Here is a 20826-nt window from a genome sequence, read left to right as displayed (position 1 = left end):
AGAAAGGCTTCGAGGTTGTCGAAGTAAATAGGGAAGTGAGAAGGTGTGGTGGTTTTAAACGGGATGGGATCCACTTCAATTGCAGGCTGGCACGAGAAGTGGGCTGGCGACTTGGTGGCCGCGCTGTTGCTTTTTAGGGAGCCCACGGCGCTCAGGAGGCCAGAGTAGATAGTAATGAAGAAGGTCTCCTAGCAGACCCTCAGACGAGCATCGCCGTCAATAACAGAAAAAAAGGAAAGCAAGAAAGAGAGCTCGCCATGCAATAGGCTACATAAACATGCGGAGCGGCAGAACAAAAGAAAAGTGGGTAGAAATTGAGGAGCAGTTCAATAGAGAACAAATAGGGGTGTATGCGGTTATAGAATCACACCTTAGAGACTCGCAAGAGCCGCCAGTGATGTTTAATTATGTTTGAGAAGGGTGCAACAGAACTAAGACAGAAAGAAAGGGAGGGGGAGTCGGAATGCTCATCCATCAGGGAGCCAAATGCAAAAGAGCAAATTCAAAATGTCAAGAGCATCTTTGGCTATCAGGTACGATGAGTGGGAAAAAAGCTTGACGTGGCGTAAGCTATTTGTTGGCCGTAAATAACTGCACAGAGAAGAATAAAGAGTTAGTGGAATGCATAAGCGCTGATATTAAGGGTTTCGGGAATGGTGCTGAACTTATCCTAATAGGTAACATGGATGGACACATACATGATTTAGATGGCTATAACGACAACAACGGGAAGTCAATGCGATACTTTTGTGAGCAACATAACCTCGTTATCGTGGATACAGGGCCTAAGTGTAAGGGGCAGATCACGTGGGAAGGGGGAAACCAGCAGTCAGCCATTGATTACTGTCTGATGACAGAAGGAGTTTATGATAAGTTGAGAGAAATGGTCATCGATGAGGAAGGGTTTAGCAGCATAGGGAGTGACCATAAATGCATCATATTGAAAATGGGGTGTGTAGTTGGGAAAGATAGCAAGGAGTGCAAAATGGCCAGTAGAAATTTGAACGCTGAACAAATAACAAATATAGTCACTACAGTCGAAGAAGAACTTGGCAAATGACCAAATAAAGAATGGGAATATAGTGAGCTTCTAAGTGTAATAACGACAGATATACGGAAAAAGATACAACATGTTCGTTGGAAAGGAAAAAAGAAGCCAAAAGGCTGGTGGAACAGGGCGATAGGAGAAGCGATCGCCGTACGATAGAAAGCATCCCGAGCGCACAGGCAGGCAAAGAAGGCGCAGTTGTCGCAGGATGAAGTAACAAATAAATGAAGAATTTACCGGGAGAAAACGTCTATGGTTCAAATTGTGGTGCAAGAAAAATTAAAAGGGGAATGTAAGCTTTGGTTGTAAGAAATATGTGAAAAAAAGAAGTGCGCATTTAGAATATTTTAGAACCACATAAAATTATTGGGCAGGAAGTCAACAACAGTACAACAACATATCCTAGACGAAGATGAAAACAAACTGGAAGGAGAAGCGGCAATAAATTATATCCGAAATTATATCCAAATCTTTCCAAGGCAATGACGAGGTTGTATTTGAAGGGAAAAAAAAGAACATGAAAGAAACCCAGATGGAAAAGGAACTGCTGCTGACAAATTTGAACTGGAAGAAAGCCGAAGAGAACATTCCTAAGCACCCAGCCACAGGGCTAGACGAGGTTCCCGTTGGGCTGATTAGTGAACTAGTACCGAAAAGTAAGGAAGCTCTGGTGAAAGCAGTGGAAAAAACTTTGAAAGATAGACGAATACCAGACAGTTGGCGACAAATTAGAATTATTTTAATTTATAAAGGCAATAGCGAGAAAGATAGAATTCACTCGTACAGACCATTGAGTATATATATCGGTATTATACAGGCTAGCAATGCAGGCGATCAAATTAAAGCTTCAAGCATGGGCAGAGAATAATGGCATTTTGGGAGAACTTCAGAATGGCTTCAGAATAGGTAGGAATTTAGATAACTCATTTGTTCTTAGTCAGTGTATTGAAATATCAAAAGTAGAAAGCAGACGGTTATATGTGGCCTTTTTAGAGATTACAGGAGCCTATGACAACGTAGACCGCAACATTTTGTGGTATATTCTGGAAGGGGAAGGCTTAGGGGTCGATTGCCTACAGCTTTTGAGAGAGATTTACCTAGAAAATACCGTTTGCGTTGAATGGGAAGGGATGAGGAGTGAGGGGAAAGTTCATATCAACAAGGGACTGCAGGGTGCCCTTTATCCCTACTGCTGTCTATGATGTACATGGTGAGTATGGAGAGGGCGCTACAAGGAAGTAATATCGGCTTTAATCTCTGATACAAGCAGGCGCGTACAGTTGTAGAGCAGCAGCTTACAGGTTTATTTTATGCAGACGACATTGTGTTGCTGGCAAACAAGCAAAGTGATTTGCAACGTCTGGCTAATATCTGTGGGCAGGAAGGCAACAATCTAGGTTTCAAATTTAGCGTTAGAAAATCAGGTCTTATGGTATTCAATAAAAACAGCGAACAGACAGCGGAGATAGAGGGCCAGTAAATACCTCGGGTAACAGAATGTAAATACCTTTGTATAGGATAAACGAAGGCAATATATATATATATGGAAACACAGGAAAAAACAATAACAGTGAAGTGAAACAATAACAGAAATGCAGCCATAATGAAGCACCGAGCGCTATAGAGATACAATAGGTACGAGGTGCTCCAAGGTATGTGGAAAGGTGTAATGGTTCCAGGACTTAGTTTTGGAAATGCGGTTGTTTGCTTTAAATCACGGGTACAATCAGGACTCAATGGGATCCAAACGTCAGTGGGCCACCTCGCATTAGGCGCTCACGGGAAGACTACAGATGAAGCTGTGCAGGTTGACATGGGCTGGACTAGATTTGAAGTGAGGGAAGCTCACAGTAAAATTAAGTATGAAGAACGGCTTAGGAATATGGAAGAAAGTAAATGGGCTGGGAGAGTGTTCAGGTATCTGTACAGGAAAAACATTGATTCACAGTTGAGGAAAATATCTAGAAAGCTTACCGGCATGTATGCGGCTTGTAGGGTGGGCAACACCGCAACAAAAAAAGTCAAGCGGAAACTCAGAGAGGCTGAAATAATCTCATGGGTGGCGGCAACGGAATAAAAATCGCCATGAGTAACTACTTAAGAGGAAAAAAACGAAATCAGGAAAGAAACAATTTATCATAACTCAAAGGGAAGATCATTACTTTTCGAAGCGAGCTCGGGATGCCTTAAAACACGCGCCTATAAAGCGAGTTATAGCATGTGCATGTGCTTGTGCACATGCACATGCATGTGCTTGCTGCGGTAAAGCTAGAGAAACTATGGAGCGTGTTTTATTAGAATGTGAAGACGTCTACCCAGCGGTCGATTTAGGCACCACTAGCCTCCTTGAAACGCTTGGGTTCAGCGAGAATAGTGGAAGAACAAACATGTCCGCAGTAGGGACTAGTAAGAGGCGATTGGAGGATTGGTGGAAGAAAAGTAGGGAAACGACAAGAAACGAAGACGTACAAAAGCACAGTTTGCAATAGCGGATCAGAAAATTTGGTTGGGGGAGTTCATAGTGTTTTTTTTTCCTTTTTTACTGTTTAACCTAAGTAGTATATTAGGCAGTATAATAGCAAGAGCTTGGTGGCGCAACCCACCGGCCCGTTCCAAAGGGGACGCTCATTAGATCCGTCCATCCTAATTCCTGGTCATGCTTCAGCAGCGCAGTTAATTTGTTCGATAGGACGATAAGGTGGCGTTCCTGATGTCATCTGAATACTACCTGCATTATCTACGGAAAACGCCGTGCCACGTTTGCTCGCTACTCGCTACTTTAATATTCCAGTGGAGGCAACTTTGCGTTCATGTACGTGTTTGTTAGCTCTAGCTTGCTCATTACAAGAGACAAGCTGCAGATTTAAATGGCGAACGCGTGCCTAAACAACCACGGTGCACTTCGCAGAAAAGAAAAGTCAAGGTGACTATATTTAATGTTAGTCATCTTTTAATGGATGTGGTTTAACTTTCAAACGTATATTTGCTTGTAACCCAAATGGACAGTAAAGAAAAAAAGTTTGGGTAATGTATATAGCGACGGCTTTCTGGCTGGGAGACGAGGGTTCACAACTCATCGTGGATATATTTATTTATATATTAATCTTGTTCCCAGTGTACACTAGTGAAATACTGTCCCAAGTGGGCCATAAACGTCCAGAAAGAAAAAGTGCAAAGTGGGCAGCAGAGCAAAAAAATCTGTCGCTTCAACAAGTTGCCACTCACCCTGACGTTCTCCACAACGCATGCAAATGCACCGATGGGCACTTGCAGCAAGCCGGTGCACCCGATAATCCAGGCCAGCGCCTCGTACTCGCCAGGGTACTGGAAGCCATGGTACACGGGGGGATTGTAGGTCAGCATCCGATCAATGTACGTTGCCTGTGCATACGGCATAAGGCGCAGTCATAGACTTATAATGGACAAGCGTAATGGAATAAGTTCTACTGAAATATACAAGGTACAAGAAGTTACTTGAATTTTGAGATTGTTTGTTACCACTACCGGCGGGAAAAATTATGTTTCCTACAGTAAGTTCCAGGACTGGAAAATCTCGACCCTTTATGGATAACAATAAAACAAAATATAACGTATACGGAAATGTATTATCGCCAAGAAAGTAACCCACCTAGGTATATACCAGGCTCACTTAAACCATATTGTTCCAGAAGGATGGAAGGAGAGAGAGGAAGAAGAAGATCGGAGACGCTGGCTGCTGCGTGTTGCTGGCACTCATTCATTGCAACTATCCTAATATATATATATATATATATATATATATATATATATATATATATATATATCAGGACGGTAGTTAGGAGGAGGCCGGCAGACGCGCGGTGGGCGGCTGAGAACAGCCTAAGGACAGCGTTGATGAGTGGCGCCAAGGCGAAACTTATTATTGACATGTTTGCACAGCATAAAAGACGAGGACTGAAGGCACAACACAACACAGGCGTTGACTTCAACTGATCTTTCTTTGGAAAGACAGGCCAGCCTCAAAGTATAAACATCAGTTGAAGTCAGCGCATATGATGTGTTCTTCCTTCAGTCCTCGTCTTTCCCGCTGTGCAAGCATGTCAAGATTGAATCACCAACTCGCCCAAGCTTCCACCTTATCGGGAAACTTATCCCTTTGGCACATGTCGAACGCACGACGCTAGTCTCGACACGCGAGGCAGAAACTTTAATTACAGCCACTGTATTAAGATTACAGTAGCAAACTGGACGGGACAAAGTCCAGGGTGGATAATCTAGTTATCTTCGCGCGCATGATGAGCGCACCACGCCAACCTGGAGGCCGGCGAAAGTTCAGGAGGCATCTATACGGCATTATATACAGAAATTATGGGGTTTTACGTGGTGAATTCGCTTTCTGATTATGAGGCCCGCCGTAGTGGGCGACTTCGGAAATTTGGAGCACCTGGAGTTCTTTACCGCGCGCCTAAATCTTAATACACGGGTGTTTTCGCATTACGCCCCCATCGAAATGCGGCCGCTGTGGCCGGGATTCGAACCCACGAACTCGTGCTTGGAGGACCAACACAATTGCCACTAGGCAACCACGGCGTGTAAGGCAGCAACATTCGCGTGTGTTGGTAGAGACATAGGACTGGAGGGGCTGCGTGCTCAGCCACATCCTGAGCCACATACTGAGCCACACACTGCCGGTCAGAAAATTGTTGTCTTCCTATCCGACGTCATCGACCATGGTTAGGTATTCATATTATTTTCTGCATGGTGCCTCACAAAAGAAGAAGCCGCTGCAGCAGGGCTGATGCGATTTGCCAATGGTTTCACTCTGTCTCCATTGTAAACGCGATACGAGCGAACAATTTCATTCCTAAAGTCATCGCTTTGGCCTGCGTTGCTGACTCAGAGCCTCTATCTGCTGTTTCCCATTCAAGCTGGTCCCGCTGAAATTGTTATGCTCGGCTTTCTGCGTACATATTCGCTCTTGCAGCTCACATCAGTTCCGACCTGACCCTTAGCAGATGCAACGGTTGCCTCTTTTGGAAAAGCATGAAGAGTCGCTTGATGTTCATTCTTTGACATTGGGAAAGACTTCCGTTACAGCTCATCGGATTGTGATCCATCGCACATGGCCGGCCATATCGCGTGTTTCTAGCCTAGCGCAAAATAGTTGTGGAAAACCTCTCCGACACGCTTCAACGGAAGAATATACGCCCCTCTGCTAGCCCATGGTCCTCCCCCGTTATGGTTAAAAAAAAACAACGTAGGCACCTTTCAATTTTGTGTATATTTCCGAGCGCTTAACATGATCACGACCAAGAATGTATACCCTATGTTGCGCAAAAACGCTGTCCTCAATTTCTTGCAAGGCACCCAGCACTTTTCGAATCGCGACCTGGGGCCCTATAGCAAAAAACCATTTCAATATGTTTTTATTCCAATCTCCTGAAGTCAAATTTGCGTAACCACCGAGGCGAGTATCAGGCTGTGACCCGCAGGGTTGTCTGAAGAGGCCAATCAAATGCTCTCCTCGTTCATAGGAGGTCACTTTTGCTTGTTTCAAAAACGAATAACATTGCCTATGTTGAGCAGGCTTGTCTTGTCTAATTGGCCTGCAATAGTCGAAGAGCACGCTCAAGTGGAGAGGGATTCGATGTGGCCGAGCCAGTGCACTAAAAATTGATAACCGGATGAAGAGGGTGGTGCCAGCGTCTGCAATCGGTCCGCTTTCTCTTAATTAGCTTGCGGTCGCTGGCCGAAAATTGCGGCGACACGCAACGAAAGCTTACGTATTACGCTAAAACGGATCCTTAGCAAAGAAGAGTTGGTAGAACGAGGTTGTAAGAGTGCCGAAATTACTCGAAAACCTTACGCTGCCACGGAAAACATGTTATTATATGCAAATGAACCCGGCAATGAACTTCGGCAGATACGAGTAGCCAGTGCCTGGGCGATCGGCTGCAGCCTTTTTTTATTCCTTTCGGAACGGGGCAGCCTGCTGCTATTTAGAAGAAACTTCTGTTTTGTTCGGGATATTAATGCATCTTTATCGCGTACACGTCAATTTGACGCGGTGAGCTGTCGCGGTTTTCGTGACGTCGCGTGATCGACAGGCGAAGTGGGGGAGGTCGAAAAGCGTTTTTGACCAATCGCAGACTGCAGAATTGGAATAGAAAACTTTGGAATAGCTTTACGTAATAGCGTCCCTGGTGCATACTGGCTATTGCCAAATTCCTTTGTACAAAGACGACAAAGTAAAAATGGTAGAAACCATCTTCAATGATTATATATATCAATCAGAAGCATTTTTTCCCGACGTAGCGCAAAGCCTGAATGAACTCACGTCCTCCCAGGGAAACGCTCACTCGAGGACCGCCACAACCACGGGCCGCGACCCCCTGACGACGTACGACTTGGTCTTCGACCAAGTGCGTCTCTGTCCTTGGTCTGGTTGTTGTGCCATCATTTGCGGCACAGACGCATTTGGTCCCCGCAAATGGAGATGCACCGCTTGGTCTCGGTAGTTTATTCAGCGGCTGTTCGTTTGATTGCCACTGCGCTTAGCCCACGCGTCACTTCTCTTTTTATCTCGTCGGTCCCTCGCTTAATCTGCTGCCTCGCCGCTTCGGTACAATTCGCATATCCCTGCATTTTTTGCAGAGAATTAGCCCTCTTACACTCCTCTTTCCCTTGATAACTTCGAGGGCCTATTATTGTATCTACCAGTAAACCCCTACGCGCAACATAGAGCAGCTGGCCCAATCAGGCCACGTGTATTTGTGGCTCGTACACCCGTGCCGGCAAGTGAAGCGGAGGCACAAAGCAAGGAGCGGCATGTGAGGCACCATCTGAATGGCACATCACATCTGAACTTGAACTTTACTGTTTTGATGAGACCGCATGTACTTTTTTGCACACTAAGCTAGTGCTCACGACTCCACGACTCTGATGACAGGTTCTTGTGTGAATATCAAGCACGCAAAGATTGCCTTTGCGTTGCTTTCGTTGCGTGTCGCCGCATGGTGCAAATGACACAGCCGTTTGTAGACAAAATGTGCTCTTTTCAGGCTAAGCGCTCATGAAAGGAATTAACCTCCATATACAACACGGGGGCGCTGGGAAGGAAACGCCGTTGTAGCAAGCAGGAACGAATCAAAGCAATGGAGTTGCTCTAAGTCATCCAATGTTCCACGCGTGATTGACTCGCTAATGAAGTCACAGTGATTGTGCAAACCCTGATTCACCCGGACAGTATCGTCGGCCCAGACGACGGGGTGGTCACCGAGGACGCCGCTGGGAACGATACACACAACCCTTCGTCGACGGTGTCTGCGACGAAAGGCTTCGTCATTGTAGCCAGCACTGTGGACTACCAGGTCGCAGCTGCGTTCTCCGGGTGTCGTTGGCAGAGCCGGGTGAGGGATCAGCACTTAGCAACGGTTGGTGGAGCCTTGGTTGTGGGCCAAGCCCGGGTCCTCTCGCCTGAATGACCAGTGAACTCAATCCACCAAGCACAACTCGACCGTGGAATGCCGTCTGTGGATGTGCATGCAATAATTCGGTTCCTTGGAACAGCAGGGCTGCCTCCTCGATGGGCCTTGGCATGCTCTGTAGCCGCTTCGCGAACCGGCACCACCTCCTTGTCACCAACCATCATAGCCCCGTAGCGCACGCTCTCTCACTCCCCGTGCTTCGCGCTTTCCTCTTCCTTCCCTTCCCCCTTTTTAGTTTGGCGCCACCTGTTGACCCGGGCTGTGGTTTGCCCCTTCTTGGGCTTGGGTTGCATTCGGCGATCACATCTCACGACACAAGCACAGCGTCGAGAGCATATCAGAACGACTATGCGGCCGTCCTCTTGCCACAAGACAACTCTTCGCATGAGAGGGCCGCTGCGCATGTCAGCCGCGTGCTGAACAATGCCGAGAACGACAGCATGACTGAGCAGGAATGTGTAGATGTTGTTTCTTCCATATAAAGGTTTCGCCCTCGTCGCAGCCCACATTTTACCCTCATTACGGATCGTTTCCGCGCTCATGAACTTGTTGTACGTCTTGGCCACTGGATGCATGGTTTCCAAGAATATGACTTTGAGAACACCTACAGATCACCTACAAGTGTGATAAAAGCACCGAGAGGCATACACTTTTTCTCGCTACCCGCTACTTACCGCGACGGATCTCAGCCATCTCACGTGATTCGATCTGGTGCGTTTCTTCTACAGCAGTTTTGCCCTCAGCCGCTCTGGACCAACATCCTTTGGACAACAATATGGACCGTTTTCTTTTCACCAACTCGCTTACTCCTTCAGTGGACGTATCATAAGCCGCCTTCGTGGAGCTTTACGCCCGCCTATCGCCCGACTTAGTGCACAGCTGACACAATTGCAGGTCAACAAGTGCGTGCTGTAGTGTCATATCCATGATCAATGCGGCCAGTGTTGGGTGTCCGTTCTATCTCGCTCTATTCACCCTCATGTCCTTAAGGCCGTTTATGACGATCTCACTGCTGGTCACCTTGGTTTCCAGAAAACCTACAACGGCATCAGAAGTTGCTTCTACTGTCCTGGCCCGTCAGCTAGTGAAGCAAGGTACTTGGCTTCGTGCGTCCTGTGTCAGCGCCGAAAGCGCCCAACATCGGCTTCTTCCGAACAGCTTGAGCTAGTTCCGTGTGCGATGGAGCCATTAGAGATCGTTAGCACCGACGTGTGTGGTGACCTTCCCATGACCCCCACCGATTGATTATCAGTGGATAGTTACAGCTGCCGACCACCTGACGCATTACGCTGAAGCAGCTTCTGCGTGCTCTCCATGTGCTTCCGAAGTTGCTGCATTCATTATTGAAACCTCAAGCTTCGGTCATGGGGGCTCCTTGTGTTCTTCTGAGTGACCGTAGAAAGGCACTTCTTTCACAACTGGTAGACGAAGCCCTCATAGCCTCCCAGCACTACCTACAAGAGAACTTCTGCGACCCTATAACGCAAAACTACACAAATTATTCCAGCCACTTTTTATTTCAATCTCCTTACGTCAGATTTACGCAAACGCCCACGCAAGTATCCAGTGGTGACCAGCAGCTTTGTCTGAATAGCCCAATCAAACGTTCTCCTCGTTTATAGGAGGCCACTTTTGTTTGCTTTCAAAACAAGTAGCGTTGCTTACATTGGGCGCTTTTCCTTATCTAAGTGGCTGAAAAGAGGCCAGGAGCACGCTCAAGTGGAGAGGGCTTCGATGGGGCTGAGTCAGCGCAGTGAAAGTCGATAACCGGTGGACCACTTCCCCTTACTAGCTTGCACTGGCTGGTCGAAAATGGTAGCGGCGTGCAACGGCAGGTTAGGAATATCGCTAAAACAGATTCTCAGCAATGAATGGCACAGCGATGTTGTTTACGTGCTGAAAGGCATCAATAACGCTATACTGTCGCGCAAGAAGTTTTCTTATATGCAAATAAATCCATGCTCTTCGGCAGGTGCGAGTAGGCAGTGTCTGAGTGGTCAGCGGGCAGCCATTTTTTTTTCTTTTCGGAACGGGAACATCTCCGACTATTCAGAATAAGAAAAGATAAGTTTTGTTCGGCACACTATTATATTGTTACCCAAAGGACGAGTCAGTAAGACGAGCAACTATTTACAGGTTATATTTACAACAGCGGTTGCAGCGCTGACCGGTTAGATTCACAGTCGCGAGCCCATTTCGTTCCTCCTCCTCTTTTCTCAAATGATGGCACCCACACGCCTTGTTCAAACAATCAAATACCACACGCGCGTAGCAATATCTTTCACGTGTACGCGTCACTTTGACGCGGGTAGTTTTCGTTGTTTTGGGACGTCGCGTGAGACAGGTGAACTGGGCGCAGCCCCATAACTTTTGACCAATAGTAGAGGGCTAATTGCGAAAAGGCTAAGAATCTGAAATAATTTTTCTATGTACGGTATATTCATGCATAACCAGTTTGTACACGTCATATCTAATTAGGATCTATCGCTGTTTCCGTGAAGTTGCATGAAAGACAGGCTAAGTAGGGTTGGCCCGAAAACTTTTTTATCAATGGTGGAGGGATGATTGCAGAATTGGAACAGAAAAGCTTCGAATAGCTTTAAGTTATAGTTTCCCTAGTTACCATTCTCAAACCAATATGTGGGCTAAATTATATTTATGTGCCCTCTCTGTCGTGATAGCCATGTATATTCTACCAGATCGCAGAAACTGCAACGCAATTTTTACTCGTCCTTGTACCTTGTTTATGACCGTACTCGCGCTTCCTTTCTCGACGTTTCTTCCTTCTCTGCCCCTGTCAATGAATCTCAATCCTCCTGCAAACAATATGTTTCCCGCCTCGGCCATTGTGGCCAGCGTTCCCGCAATAACCGACAGAGCCCGACAGCAGGATCACAAGAATAATTGTAAGGCGTCTCATCGCGTCGTGGTCTTCTGGCCTGGCGATGAAGTGTTACCATGGGCACCAGTCTACACTCCTGGCTTGTGTGACAAGTTCCAGTTTAGTTCATCGGCTTATACACAGTCTTGGAGAAGACTTCTTCCGTGAACTATCGCGTAATTCCTATTACTGACTCAACTGCCCACTGTTACCCCACTTCCATGGTTGTAGTTGTCCACTTTCCTGGTACCAAGACTTTCAAGCAATGTACTCCGTCCCTGTAGTCTTCGGTCATGATGACCGCTCTCTGGCGAGGTTAAATTAGTGCGGGAACTTATGTTCGTTTCCGCCCACGCATCTCTGTGTTATTATCATCATAAGTCTTATAGAGAGAAACCAAGGAAAGACAGGGAGCTTGGCTTTGATGCCCCATTTTGACGCATTCAATAATGATTCCATTGTCTGCCCAAGAGCGATAAAAAAGAAATAACTGCGGCAGTGGCTCCGCTGTAGTTTTCTAAGTATGCATAAGCCTTGTGCCACTTGCCCATATCCACGCAGCCCAATGTCATTATGAATCTTATCCGACCAGCATAAAAACACATCACCCCTTATTGGTCGTTACCAACCTTATCGAACTCGATCTGACCCTTACATATCCTCATTGGTTATCAACCTTATCGCCATTGAGCGGACATTTATCAACGCTTATTTGTCCTTATCAAACTTAGCGGGCTCAACCCGACGCTTACCGGTCCTTATCAACCTCATGAGGATTGTTCCGATTACTGTAAGCCCTTATCGCGATTAAGCACTTTATCCATCCACGTGGAGTCATTGTCAACTGTGATGACAGCCATATAACTCCTCATCACTACTTATCATCCTTATCAACTTATTGACGGTTTATCTGTTCGTGTTGCACGACGCGAAGTGCATGAGCCCCTAGAGATGGGTGCCATTTCGGTCGGTGAAGGAACGCCCCAACGGAAGGCGCATCCCTAGACCACTGAAACGCATCGCTGATATGGCGTGTTAGGCATTAAATTTCCCCAACATCAAATTTTTCGTGATGTCTACAATGCTCGAAGTCGGCTCTACAAGTTTTCATGGAGTTGGCTTTTATTCTACCATTACCAAATCTTTCAACGAAGCCTTCACAGAAACTGTTCTTCTTTGACATTGGTTTTGCACCGCCGGTACAACATATACATATCGTTCAGATATATTTACCTGTCGCCAACGTGGCTCTTTATCCCAGTGGGTAACACACTAGGGTTCTGAGAGTGGGTCCCAGTCTCTAAACTCACCACCATCAACGTTTTTCCTTTCGTATTTATTTTGTTTTATACATCATATTCTTTACGGAGACTCGTCTTACGTGATGGACGGACGGACGGACGGTTTTCCTCATTGGGTCGGCATAGAAGTGTTTACGTATTCAAAAGTACGAACCGTTCGTTCTTGCTCCTTTCAGTATGAAAAAATGCCACTTGATACTACTGTCTGTGTACAATGGCACAGGCTAACGTGGATCTACGCCTACAAAGTGAGACTTCGAAGCAAGCAAGGCCTGTCAGCAATGTTACGTGATTATAAAATATCCTAGGAAAACTTCACCAACAATTCATAGACAAACCTTTTTCATGGCAGAGCACACCATTTCAGGTGGAATGCAATCGGGAAAGTCACGTTGATATGCGCAGCTGCCATAGCTAACTCTGATTCGGGGCCTCTGGTATAGCATTGAGTAAGTTTCGCAGACCCTGTAACAGATTGAGCCTAGCTGTCATAACTCTACGAGGCCCACATAACTAGAGTATAAGGAAGTCGTCCGCCAATATAACAGACCACGTGCTTCATGAACGAGTAGCAGCCTTGTCTGAATGAACACTGACGCGCGCCTGCATTTCTTGAAAAAGTAAACCTTCAGAAAATAAACGGCCGTGTGTAAGGTTTGGAAAGCGCTGTGGTTGCTTTCTGCTGCCAGATATGATTTTACGTATACTATCTTATCTATCAGTACAAACAAGTGTATTCACTTACCGTCATTATGAGTGGGCAGAACAGAAGCCAGCAAACCACGAAATAATTGTTTGGCGGTCTGCCCCACATGAACTCCATGTCAAAAGAAAATCTCTTCAGGCCTGCAAAAAGAAAACAAAAAGAAACTTCCTTCTCTAAAGATTTAAAACATCCACATTCCTCCCTCACGATATGTCTACAAGACACGAAACTGACATGCAGAAGTCAACAGCTGTCTCCATACAAGTTTTCGTTTTTTTGAATATGTCACCACTGCAGCAGACAATATTCAATAGGCGCACCAATATTGAACACATATGCACACATATGACGCCATATGAACCTCATGCAGAGATATGACAATTACCATTAGGGTCAAAGTTGCAAGTTTTACAATCACCTTGCGTAGCTAAACGGGGAGTTGTGCAATAAAGTGCGATAGCACCACAACTTGGAGCGCATGCGCAATTCTGCAGACGGTTTAGTATTCAAGGCAGGACCTTTGTTGCAAACACTGCAAAGTTGTCTTTAGGCGGTTCAGGAGGATACCGTTGGTATCTACTGCGAGTACGATGGTACCCAAAGAAACCTACATCTACCGTGTGGTATTTGGCCACTCGAAAGATTTGTCGTATACTAATAGCTGAAAAAGTCCTTTAGCTATTTGTACATCTGTTGCGGCGAATGGCGTTTAGCAGCGCAGAGATGCCGTTAATATTATTATTATTATTATTATTATTATTATTATTATTATTATTATTATTATTATTATTATTATTATTAACTCGAAAGCGTTATATGCCTCTTTACGCGAAAATTCGTTGACGTAGTCGGCGTGACCGATAGATGGTACCAAAATGTCTGACAGCGCAAAGAGTAATAACACGTCACAGAAATGTTCGGATCGGCATCAAATTCACCAGACAGGTTCCTGTAAACAAAGTAAATTAATAAATTTGAAAAGAAAATCTCGCATATTTCTATCTGGGTAGGAATCGAGCCCGCGCCTCCGGGGTGCGAGACATGCACGCTTCCCCGACGCCACATCGGCATCTTTTTTTCTTCATTGCCTGACTTTGACAACGCACAGCAATACACAAAACAAAAATTACAAGATACAACGACCACGTGGTATTGACATATACAGCCTGGCAGGGGGCTGGCTTCGTCCCATTAAAATTCAGTTAGAGCCATCAAAGGCTCCACCCTTGACAGTCACTCGGGAGTATCGCCAGTGACTTTCAATATCTCAACAAACCAACCCACAGTTTCACGAAAGTGAATTCGTGCAGGTCGTGCGTCCGGATCACAGTATTATCCTGCCATTCGAGAGCGCCAAATACTCTGGAGCCCCATAAACATCATTAAATCAGATGGAAGTCCACCCTCGTTATTAATGATAGTTACCCCATTCCGTGAGGGTCAAGTGCAAATCGTTTCTTTATCGTTCTTTGTTGTACGTCACAAAAAAATACCTCTCCCCAACAATGAGGAAAATACGACATATCTTTTCCGGTTGTTTAGAAATAACGCAGTGAGATCCCCGGAAGAAATATGCTCTTTTTCTCTAAAAACATTATTACTGGCAACTTTCCTGGACGTAAAATATTAAAGGAAAGGTTTAAACCCCTGGAACAACTTGCATTTTCTTTAGTTTCTTTAACACGTCCCTTTTAGGGCCTCCACTGTACAAGGCTCTGCACATGTGTTCCGGCAGAACAATGCCACACAAATTCTTGAACAACTTGTTCTTTTTCACTGTAGATAAATATACATTTGAAAACTTCGTTACGAGGAATAGTGCACTTGTGACAACTTCCCTAAAAGAACCAAAAATACCTCCGGAGAGTGTTTCGGCTGAAACAACAAAATCGTGTAACGCGCGCCCATGCCTTACTTGGCATACGGTGTGCAAGAAAGGATAGCCGACGCCACGAAGGAACAAATATCGGCTCCACGGTTCTTGTTCACTAAAGCTGTGCCTAGTACGCGCATCACTGCGAAAGTGACAGCGCAGCCAATGGGGAGGTCGTTGCGCCACGTCATGAGTGTATAAAGTAAAAGAAAGCAAGACTATTCAATCTAACGGCGCTCAACGGCCTTCGGCGTTATGAACTGCTCGCGGTCAGGGGAGCGCGTGGAGACACTTGGCGTGTTTTTCTTTGGTCTTACGACGTCCAGTTAGAACTCAGGCTCGCGCGGACAAGAAACGCATGGAAAAAAAAAACATTTTGAGTATTTTTAACAAAAGTTACCACTACTAACACTACTAAATAGTAGCAGCAGTAGTATAGTAGCAACAGGCACCTTCATGACAAAATTCACTTAAACTTCTGCATTGGCAGCTGTAGCCGTCGGAGACAGTGGTGTTTACTAATATTCTCCACGTAAAACTGTTTCTTTTCCAGTTATTTTCTTGTAATTTCATTTTGCACTGCGGTCCACTAACTGACAGTTGCTGGCTCTTTTTAAGCTTGAACGGATGTGTCCAATTGGGCAGTGATGCCCAGAAATCCAGAAAAGGTAGGTGGATATTGCGATCATTTCGAAGACCTCAATAACGTGATCATCGATAGGGCACCCGCATTGCTCTCACCGTATATCCAGAAAACGGTGCATATCTCCGCGATGGGTATGAAGTGCGACATGATGCGCTTGACGGTGTGTTCTTGCAGCAGCCGTATGATGTAGGCGCCGGCCTGCGTGACCGTCGGGAAGCCGGAGATGAACATTCCGATGCACACGAAAAACACTGTCTGGTTCATATTCCAGCGCAGGGACGGGAACAGGTCCTCGGCGCAGGCTACGACTGTGCACACGTTGAAGATCTGCACGCGAAGGCCGAGAAGTCAGGGAAGAGATAAACTGCTCAGATTTGTAACAATACATGTTGCATTGAAGGAGAAAAGCCGTGAGAACCAAATAATATCGAGTTTTCTCGTATCACAGCAGCGAAAAAATTTGACATAAATAAATAAAATAGCAAATTTCGTCTTATCTCCGCATGCACGGAACGTCCTGAATTCTAGCCTAACATATCTACATTATCACATAAACAAATTGAAGCAATATTTTTAGAGAAGAGGCCTACCTTAAAGGGTCTCCTATCTCAGAAAATACGCTATATCTTTTTGTGTACGTTAGAAAAATGAACACAATGAGCTCACTGAACGAGCTGCTATCCTTGCTGTATTATATGAGCATTGTATTGGCACGCGTACTTATGTATCATTTTCTCAGGGACAACATTTCACCTTTTCGCCAGTTAGTTATTTCTCCGCGCAAGACGAGGTTGTCGATTTCTTAATGCCCTGGGAGTAAATAAAATGCATGCGAGACACGGACTTTTAAAGTACAGGTTTTTGTCTTCCTCGCAGGAAATTGTTTGTCAATCTTTTTTAAAGGCACTTAAGGTCTGTTTTAGTATTTGGTATCGCTATCTCTAATCCTTCTTGAGCCGTTGCGAGAAATCTGAGCTTAGTACTCATACGAAACCGAGAGGGAATGTGCCCGTATTCGTGCGAAAAAAGAAATAAAGTGAAAAAATAATACACTTCTGACTCGGAGCAGAAAAATTGACATTAGCGTGTTTATAGTATCAATGCCAGATGCATCGGGTGACTGCAAGTCAGACGACCGCAAATGTAGGAGGTTCAGCTGACGGTACTACGTGATGCGATCGGCCCCACAGTCTGCAACGAGGTCAAAAATGTAAATGCAGACCCCAAGCACTGTGACATTCCATGTTGATGCGAAACACTTGCCACACAGTGCGCACGTGGTCAAATTATATAACGTTTTACTTTGTATGTGCTTGGGTTCCGCTGTTGGACATCACATAGCGATCGTCAGAATCAAGCTGATGCATATATCCTTTTAAGCAGCAGGTTTTAGCGGCAACGTTGTGACGCGAGCCTCCCAAACACCGTGCAGTAGAACACGTAGCGCCATCTGGTGAACAATACACGATACATCAGTGCAATACGTTAGCGGAAGCCTTCTGTAGGACGCACGCAGTGGTGAAGTGTCTAGGCGGACGACCTACTGTGCGCGCGATCACGTAAAGACAGTCAAAAAAGCCTCACGACGCTTAAACAATCGCTTACAACTCGTTGTACATGTGAAGCCGGAAGATTCCGGTGATAATAATTAGGATCGCTGTTATGATGATTATGTAATGTCCTTACATTTGAAACGGGCGAAAACAAATTATAACCGACAAGGCTTTAGCTAGCCAGCTTGCAATCATATATTGCAGTCTAGCATTCTGCTTGTCTATGCTTTATAGATGGAAATTTACAAAAGAATGAAATTTGCATGGAGCGCATACGGCACACATACTCAGATCCTTACCAGAAGCTTAACATTATCACTAAAAAGAAAGGTGTCCAATCCATGCATTCTACCGGTGCTAATGTACGGGGCAGAAACTTGGAGACTGACAAAAAACTTCGAAAACAAGTCAAGGAGCGCGCATAGAGCGATTGGATGAAGAATGATAGGTGTAACGTTAAGAGACAGGAAGACAGCGGTGTGTATCAGAGAGCGAACGGGCATGTGCGACATTCTGATCGACATTTAGAGAAACAATTGGAGCTGGGCAGGTCATATGTAATGCGTAGGTTAGATAACCGGTGGACCGTTAGAGTTACAGAATGGGTACCATAAGAAGGGAAACGCAGTTGAGGACGGCATAAGCCTAAGTGGGGTGATGAACTTAAGAGAGAGAGAGAATAAACATTTTTATTCGGTGAATGCAGTGTTGGTGGAGAGGTGTCCTCATTCCAGAATGCCTTGAGCTCGGGCCGCGTCCTGGGCCCTCGCAATCAGCCGCTGCTGAAATTCTCAGGCGCAAGTTGCGATTGCTTGGCGCAGCAAAGGGGTAATTGGAGATCGGAAGGCGATGCCTTCGTCTTGCAGTGGACCTTAAATACGTCGCTGTCGTTATGATGGTGACGATGCTTTATATTTTTGTTCAATAAAAACTTTACCTCTCTATTGTAGCGTTACCTGTGCCTGTAGCGGCTCCGGCTCACCCTCTTCCCAGGTTTCTTTGCTACCAGTAGAATAAAGGTTCTTGTTCATCTCGGCTGCTGACCAATGATCACTCCCGCCAGCTTTGAATCCCAGCGATTCTGAAAGAGTGGCGTTTTCTGCGGTTCTTGCATTGTGAATATCTTCACATTCCAATGAATGTGCGGAGTCGTATTCTGATTTTACTTTCAGCAGACATGTCTCATCGTGTTGCGAACATTATCTCCAGTGTTATTGTGCTGAGGCAGCCAGCTTAGGCTGAAATAGCAGTAGGAAAAATTTTTGTCATCGTAACAACTTTCTTTCCAGATTTTTTGCTTACCGCCTTTGTGATCGGCCATGAACATTTTGGATGCCGCATTTCGCAATAATTTTATTGCCTCAGCTTCTCTCACATTCTTTTTGATAACCCCCGTTGTCTACTTGGACTTCCATTTATCCTGGTTACCTGGGTGGCTACATGCCTTGACATTTCCCTCCTTTACGTCTCTATCCTTTTGAGGTAAAAATATATCTGTACTTTTACTACCATTTTCGGTAATCTCTGTTTCCAAGCCTTTCTGAAAGCCAAATTTGTTCTGTGTTTGTCGGACTTTTCACCCTGAACTGCTTGATTTGAGATATTACCATTCGTCTCCAATCCCAGTCGGCACACAGCCGTATGGTCAACTTCAAGCTTGAGCAAAACTCCTGTTTTAAGGACAGAACTGTATTTATAAAGGTTAGCGCAGGCACCATTTCTGTTTTCTAAATCGCTCACACCACCTCATATTTTTGGTACTCCCAAGGCTTCTCGACTGCAATGAATTACTGTATACGCTACCTTTGGGGAGCTAACACAGTAGTTCCAAGTAGACAAAATGCTTAAAGGGATACTGAACAAAAATCTGAAAAATGAGGGAAGCATTTAAATTCGACTCGCAAGACGCTACTGTTCCGATGCGCAGTGCATATTGATACATGCATATCGCGTGTTTATTGTGGCCGATGCAGGCGGGCGCCACGACGAAGAGGACGAAGGCTCTCTGGCTCTCGAGCTGTCGGCTGAACTGGCCAGCGCTTCTTTTACCTTTAGTAAATATACTTTGTAAATAGTCTCCAGTCCTAATCATTTATTCGCGCAACATTTTGGGGTGGATGGTGCCGTTCCCCATCCTCGCCATGGAGCTCGGCAGCGGCCACACCGTTCCTATTTCCGCCATGGCTCTCAGTGACGACACCTAGCCTTCTTCTACTCCTGCGACCCCGACAACAACGTACGTTACGGTTTCAACGTACGTTACGGTTTCCAATCCCCGCGATCCTGGCATATTCTCCGGTCAAGATAATGTCCACGTTGACGACTAGCTCAACGTGTATGAGCGTGTCAGCCAAAACAACCGCTGGGACTCTACCGTTATGGTAGCCAATGTCTTATTCTACTTGGGCGGAACTCCTCGTGTCTTTTTCCGGACACGCGAGGAAGAAATCCTAGCCAGCTGCCGATCGGCAGCTGGCTGCTAGAAAGCTTGCTACCCGAGTTCATTCTTCTACTTTATTGTATGTCTCGTACATACGATACCTGCTCGCTCGTTGCCGGAAAGTCGACAAGAAAATGGCCGAGGTTGACGAAGTCGGCCACGTACTCAAAGGGATCGCGGAAAGCGCGTTTAACATGGTGGTCTTCAGCAATGTCTCCACCACCGACGTCATTGTCAAGGAATGCCGCCGCTTTGAGCTCGCCAAAAGCCGCCGCATCATTCCACAGTTTTCCAGCTCCCTAACACGGCGGGGACGTCGTCTTGAGTTCACCTTACAGTTTCACCACCCTTACATGAGCGACTTCACGCGTATTGTTCGCCGCGAATTCGAGGCTATAAGTCCTGCACTGTTGCATTCACACCCACTTGTACCCACAATTGACCAACCAGCCCCAGCGATCTCTCTCATTCCGTCAGTTGTACCGCAAGAATTTGCAAAACTAGGTTTTCCTGCTGCCTGCTCCGTATCCGGACCTGACGCCCGACCAGTGCCGACTGCTCCACCTCACGGCGATTTATATTCCCCTCCCAGATACCGCAACCCTTCCCAGTGGAGAACTCCGAAAGACAAGCCTTTTGCTTCCGTTACCTCCACATTGGCCACGTCGCTCGCCTCTGCCGCACCTCCTGGACGTCACCGTATTCAAGCTTCTTCTCCCCGTCTCCTCATCCATGTGCCGACCCGCGCTGTTACTCGCCACGCCGTATGCCTCCAACCTCTGACGTATCTATCGATGACAGTCGTCCTGCTCGCTCGCCGTCACCTCAACGCGGTCGGTCCCCGTTGCCCCCGCCACACCGCCATTTGTCGCGAACCAATTATGGACCCTCCCGGGCGGAAACCAAGACCAT

General features: G+C 46.0%; 1 protein-coding gene across 3 annotated transcripts in view; it reads right to left on the bottom strand.

Annotated features, from left to right (window-relative positions):
* Window positions 1-20826, bottom strand: part of LOC135920434 (sodium-dependent proline transporter-like) — a 159035-nt gene that overhangs the window by 19783 nt on the left and 118426 nt on the right. For 2 of the 3 annotated variants that reach the window (XM_070532798.1, XM_070532799.1), the window contains exons 12-14: window positions 16017-16248; window positions 13442-13542; window positions 4274-4429 (exon numbers count right to left, since the gene is read on the bottom strand). In XM_070532798.1, the coding sequence (XP_070388899.1) occupies window positions 4274-4429; window positions 13442-13542; window positions 16017-16248 (489 nt within the window). The remainder of the gene's footprint in view (window positions 1-4273; window positions 4430-13441; window positions 13543-16016; window positions 16249-20826) is intronic. The other variant, XM_070532800.1, reaches the window with a different exon arrangement.

The sequence above is a fragment of the Dermacentor albipictus genome, chromosome 2, assembly GCF_038994185.2.
Source record: "Dermacentor albipictus isolate Rhodes 1998 colony chromosome 2, USDA_Dalb.pri_finalv2, whole genome shotgun sequence".
NCBI lineage: Eukaryota > Metazoa > Arthropoda > Arachnida > Ixodida > Ixodidae > Dermacentor > Dermacentor albipictus.
Note: the sequence above shows the minus strand (reverse complement) of the source record. Positions and strands in the feature narration are given on the sequence as shown.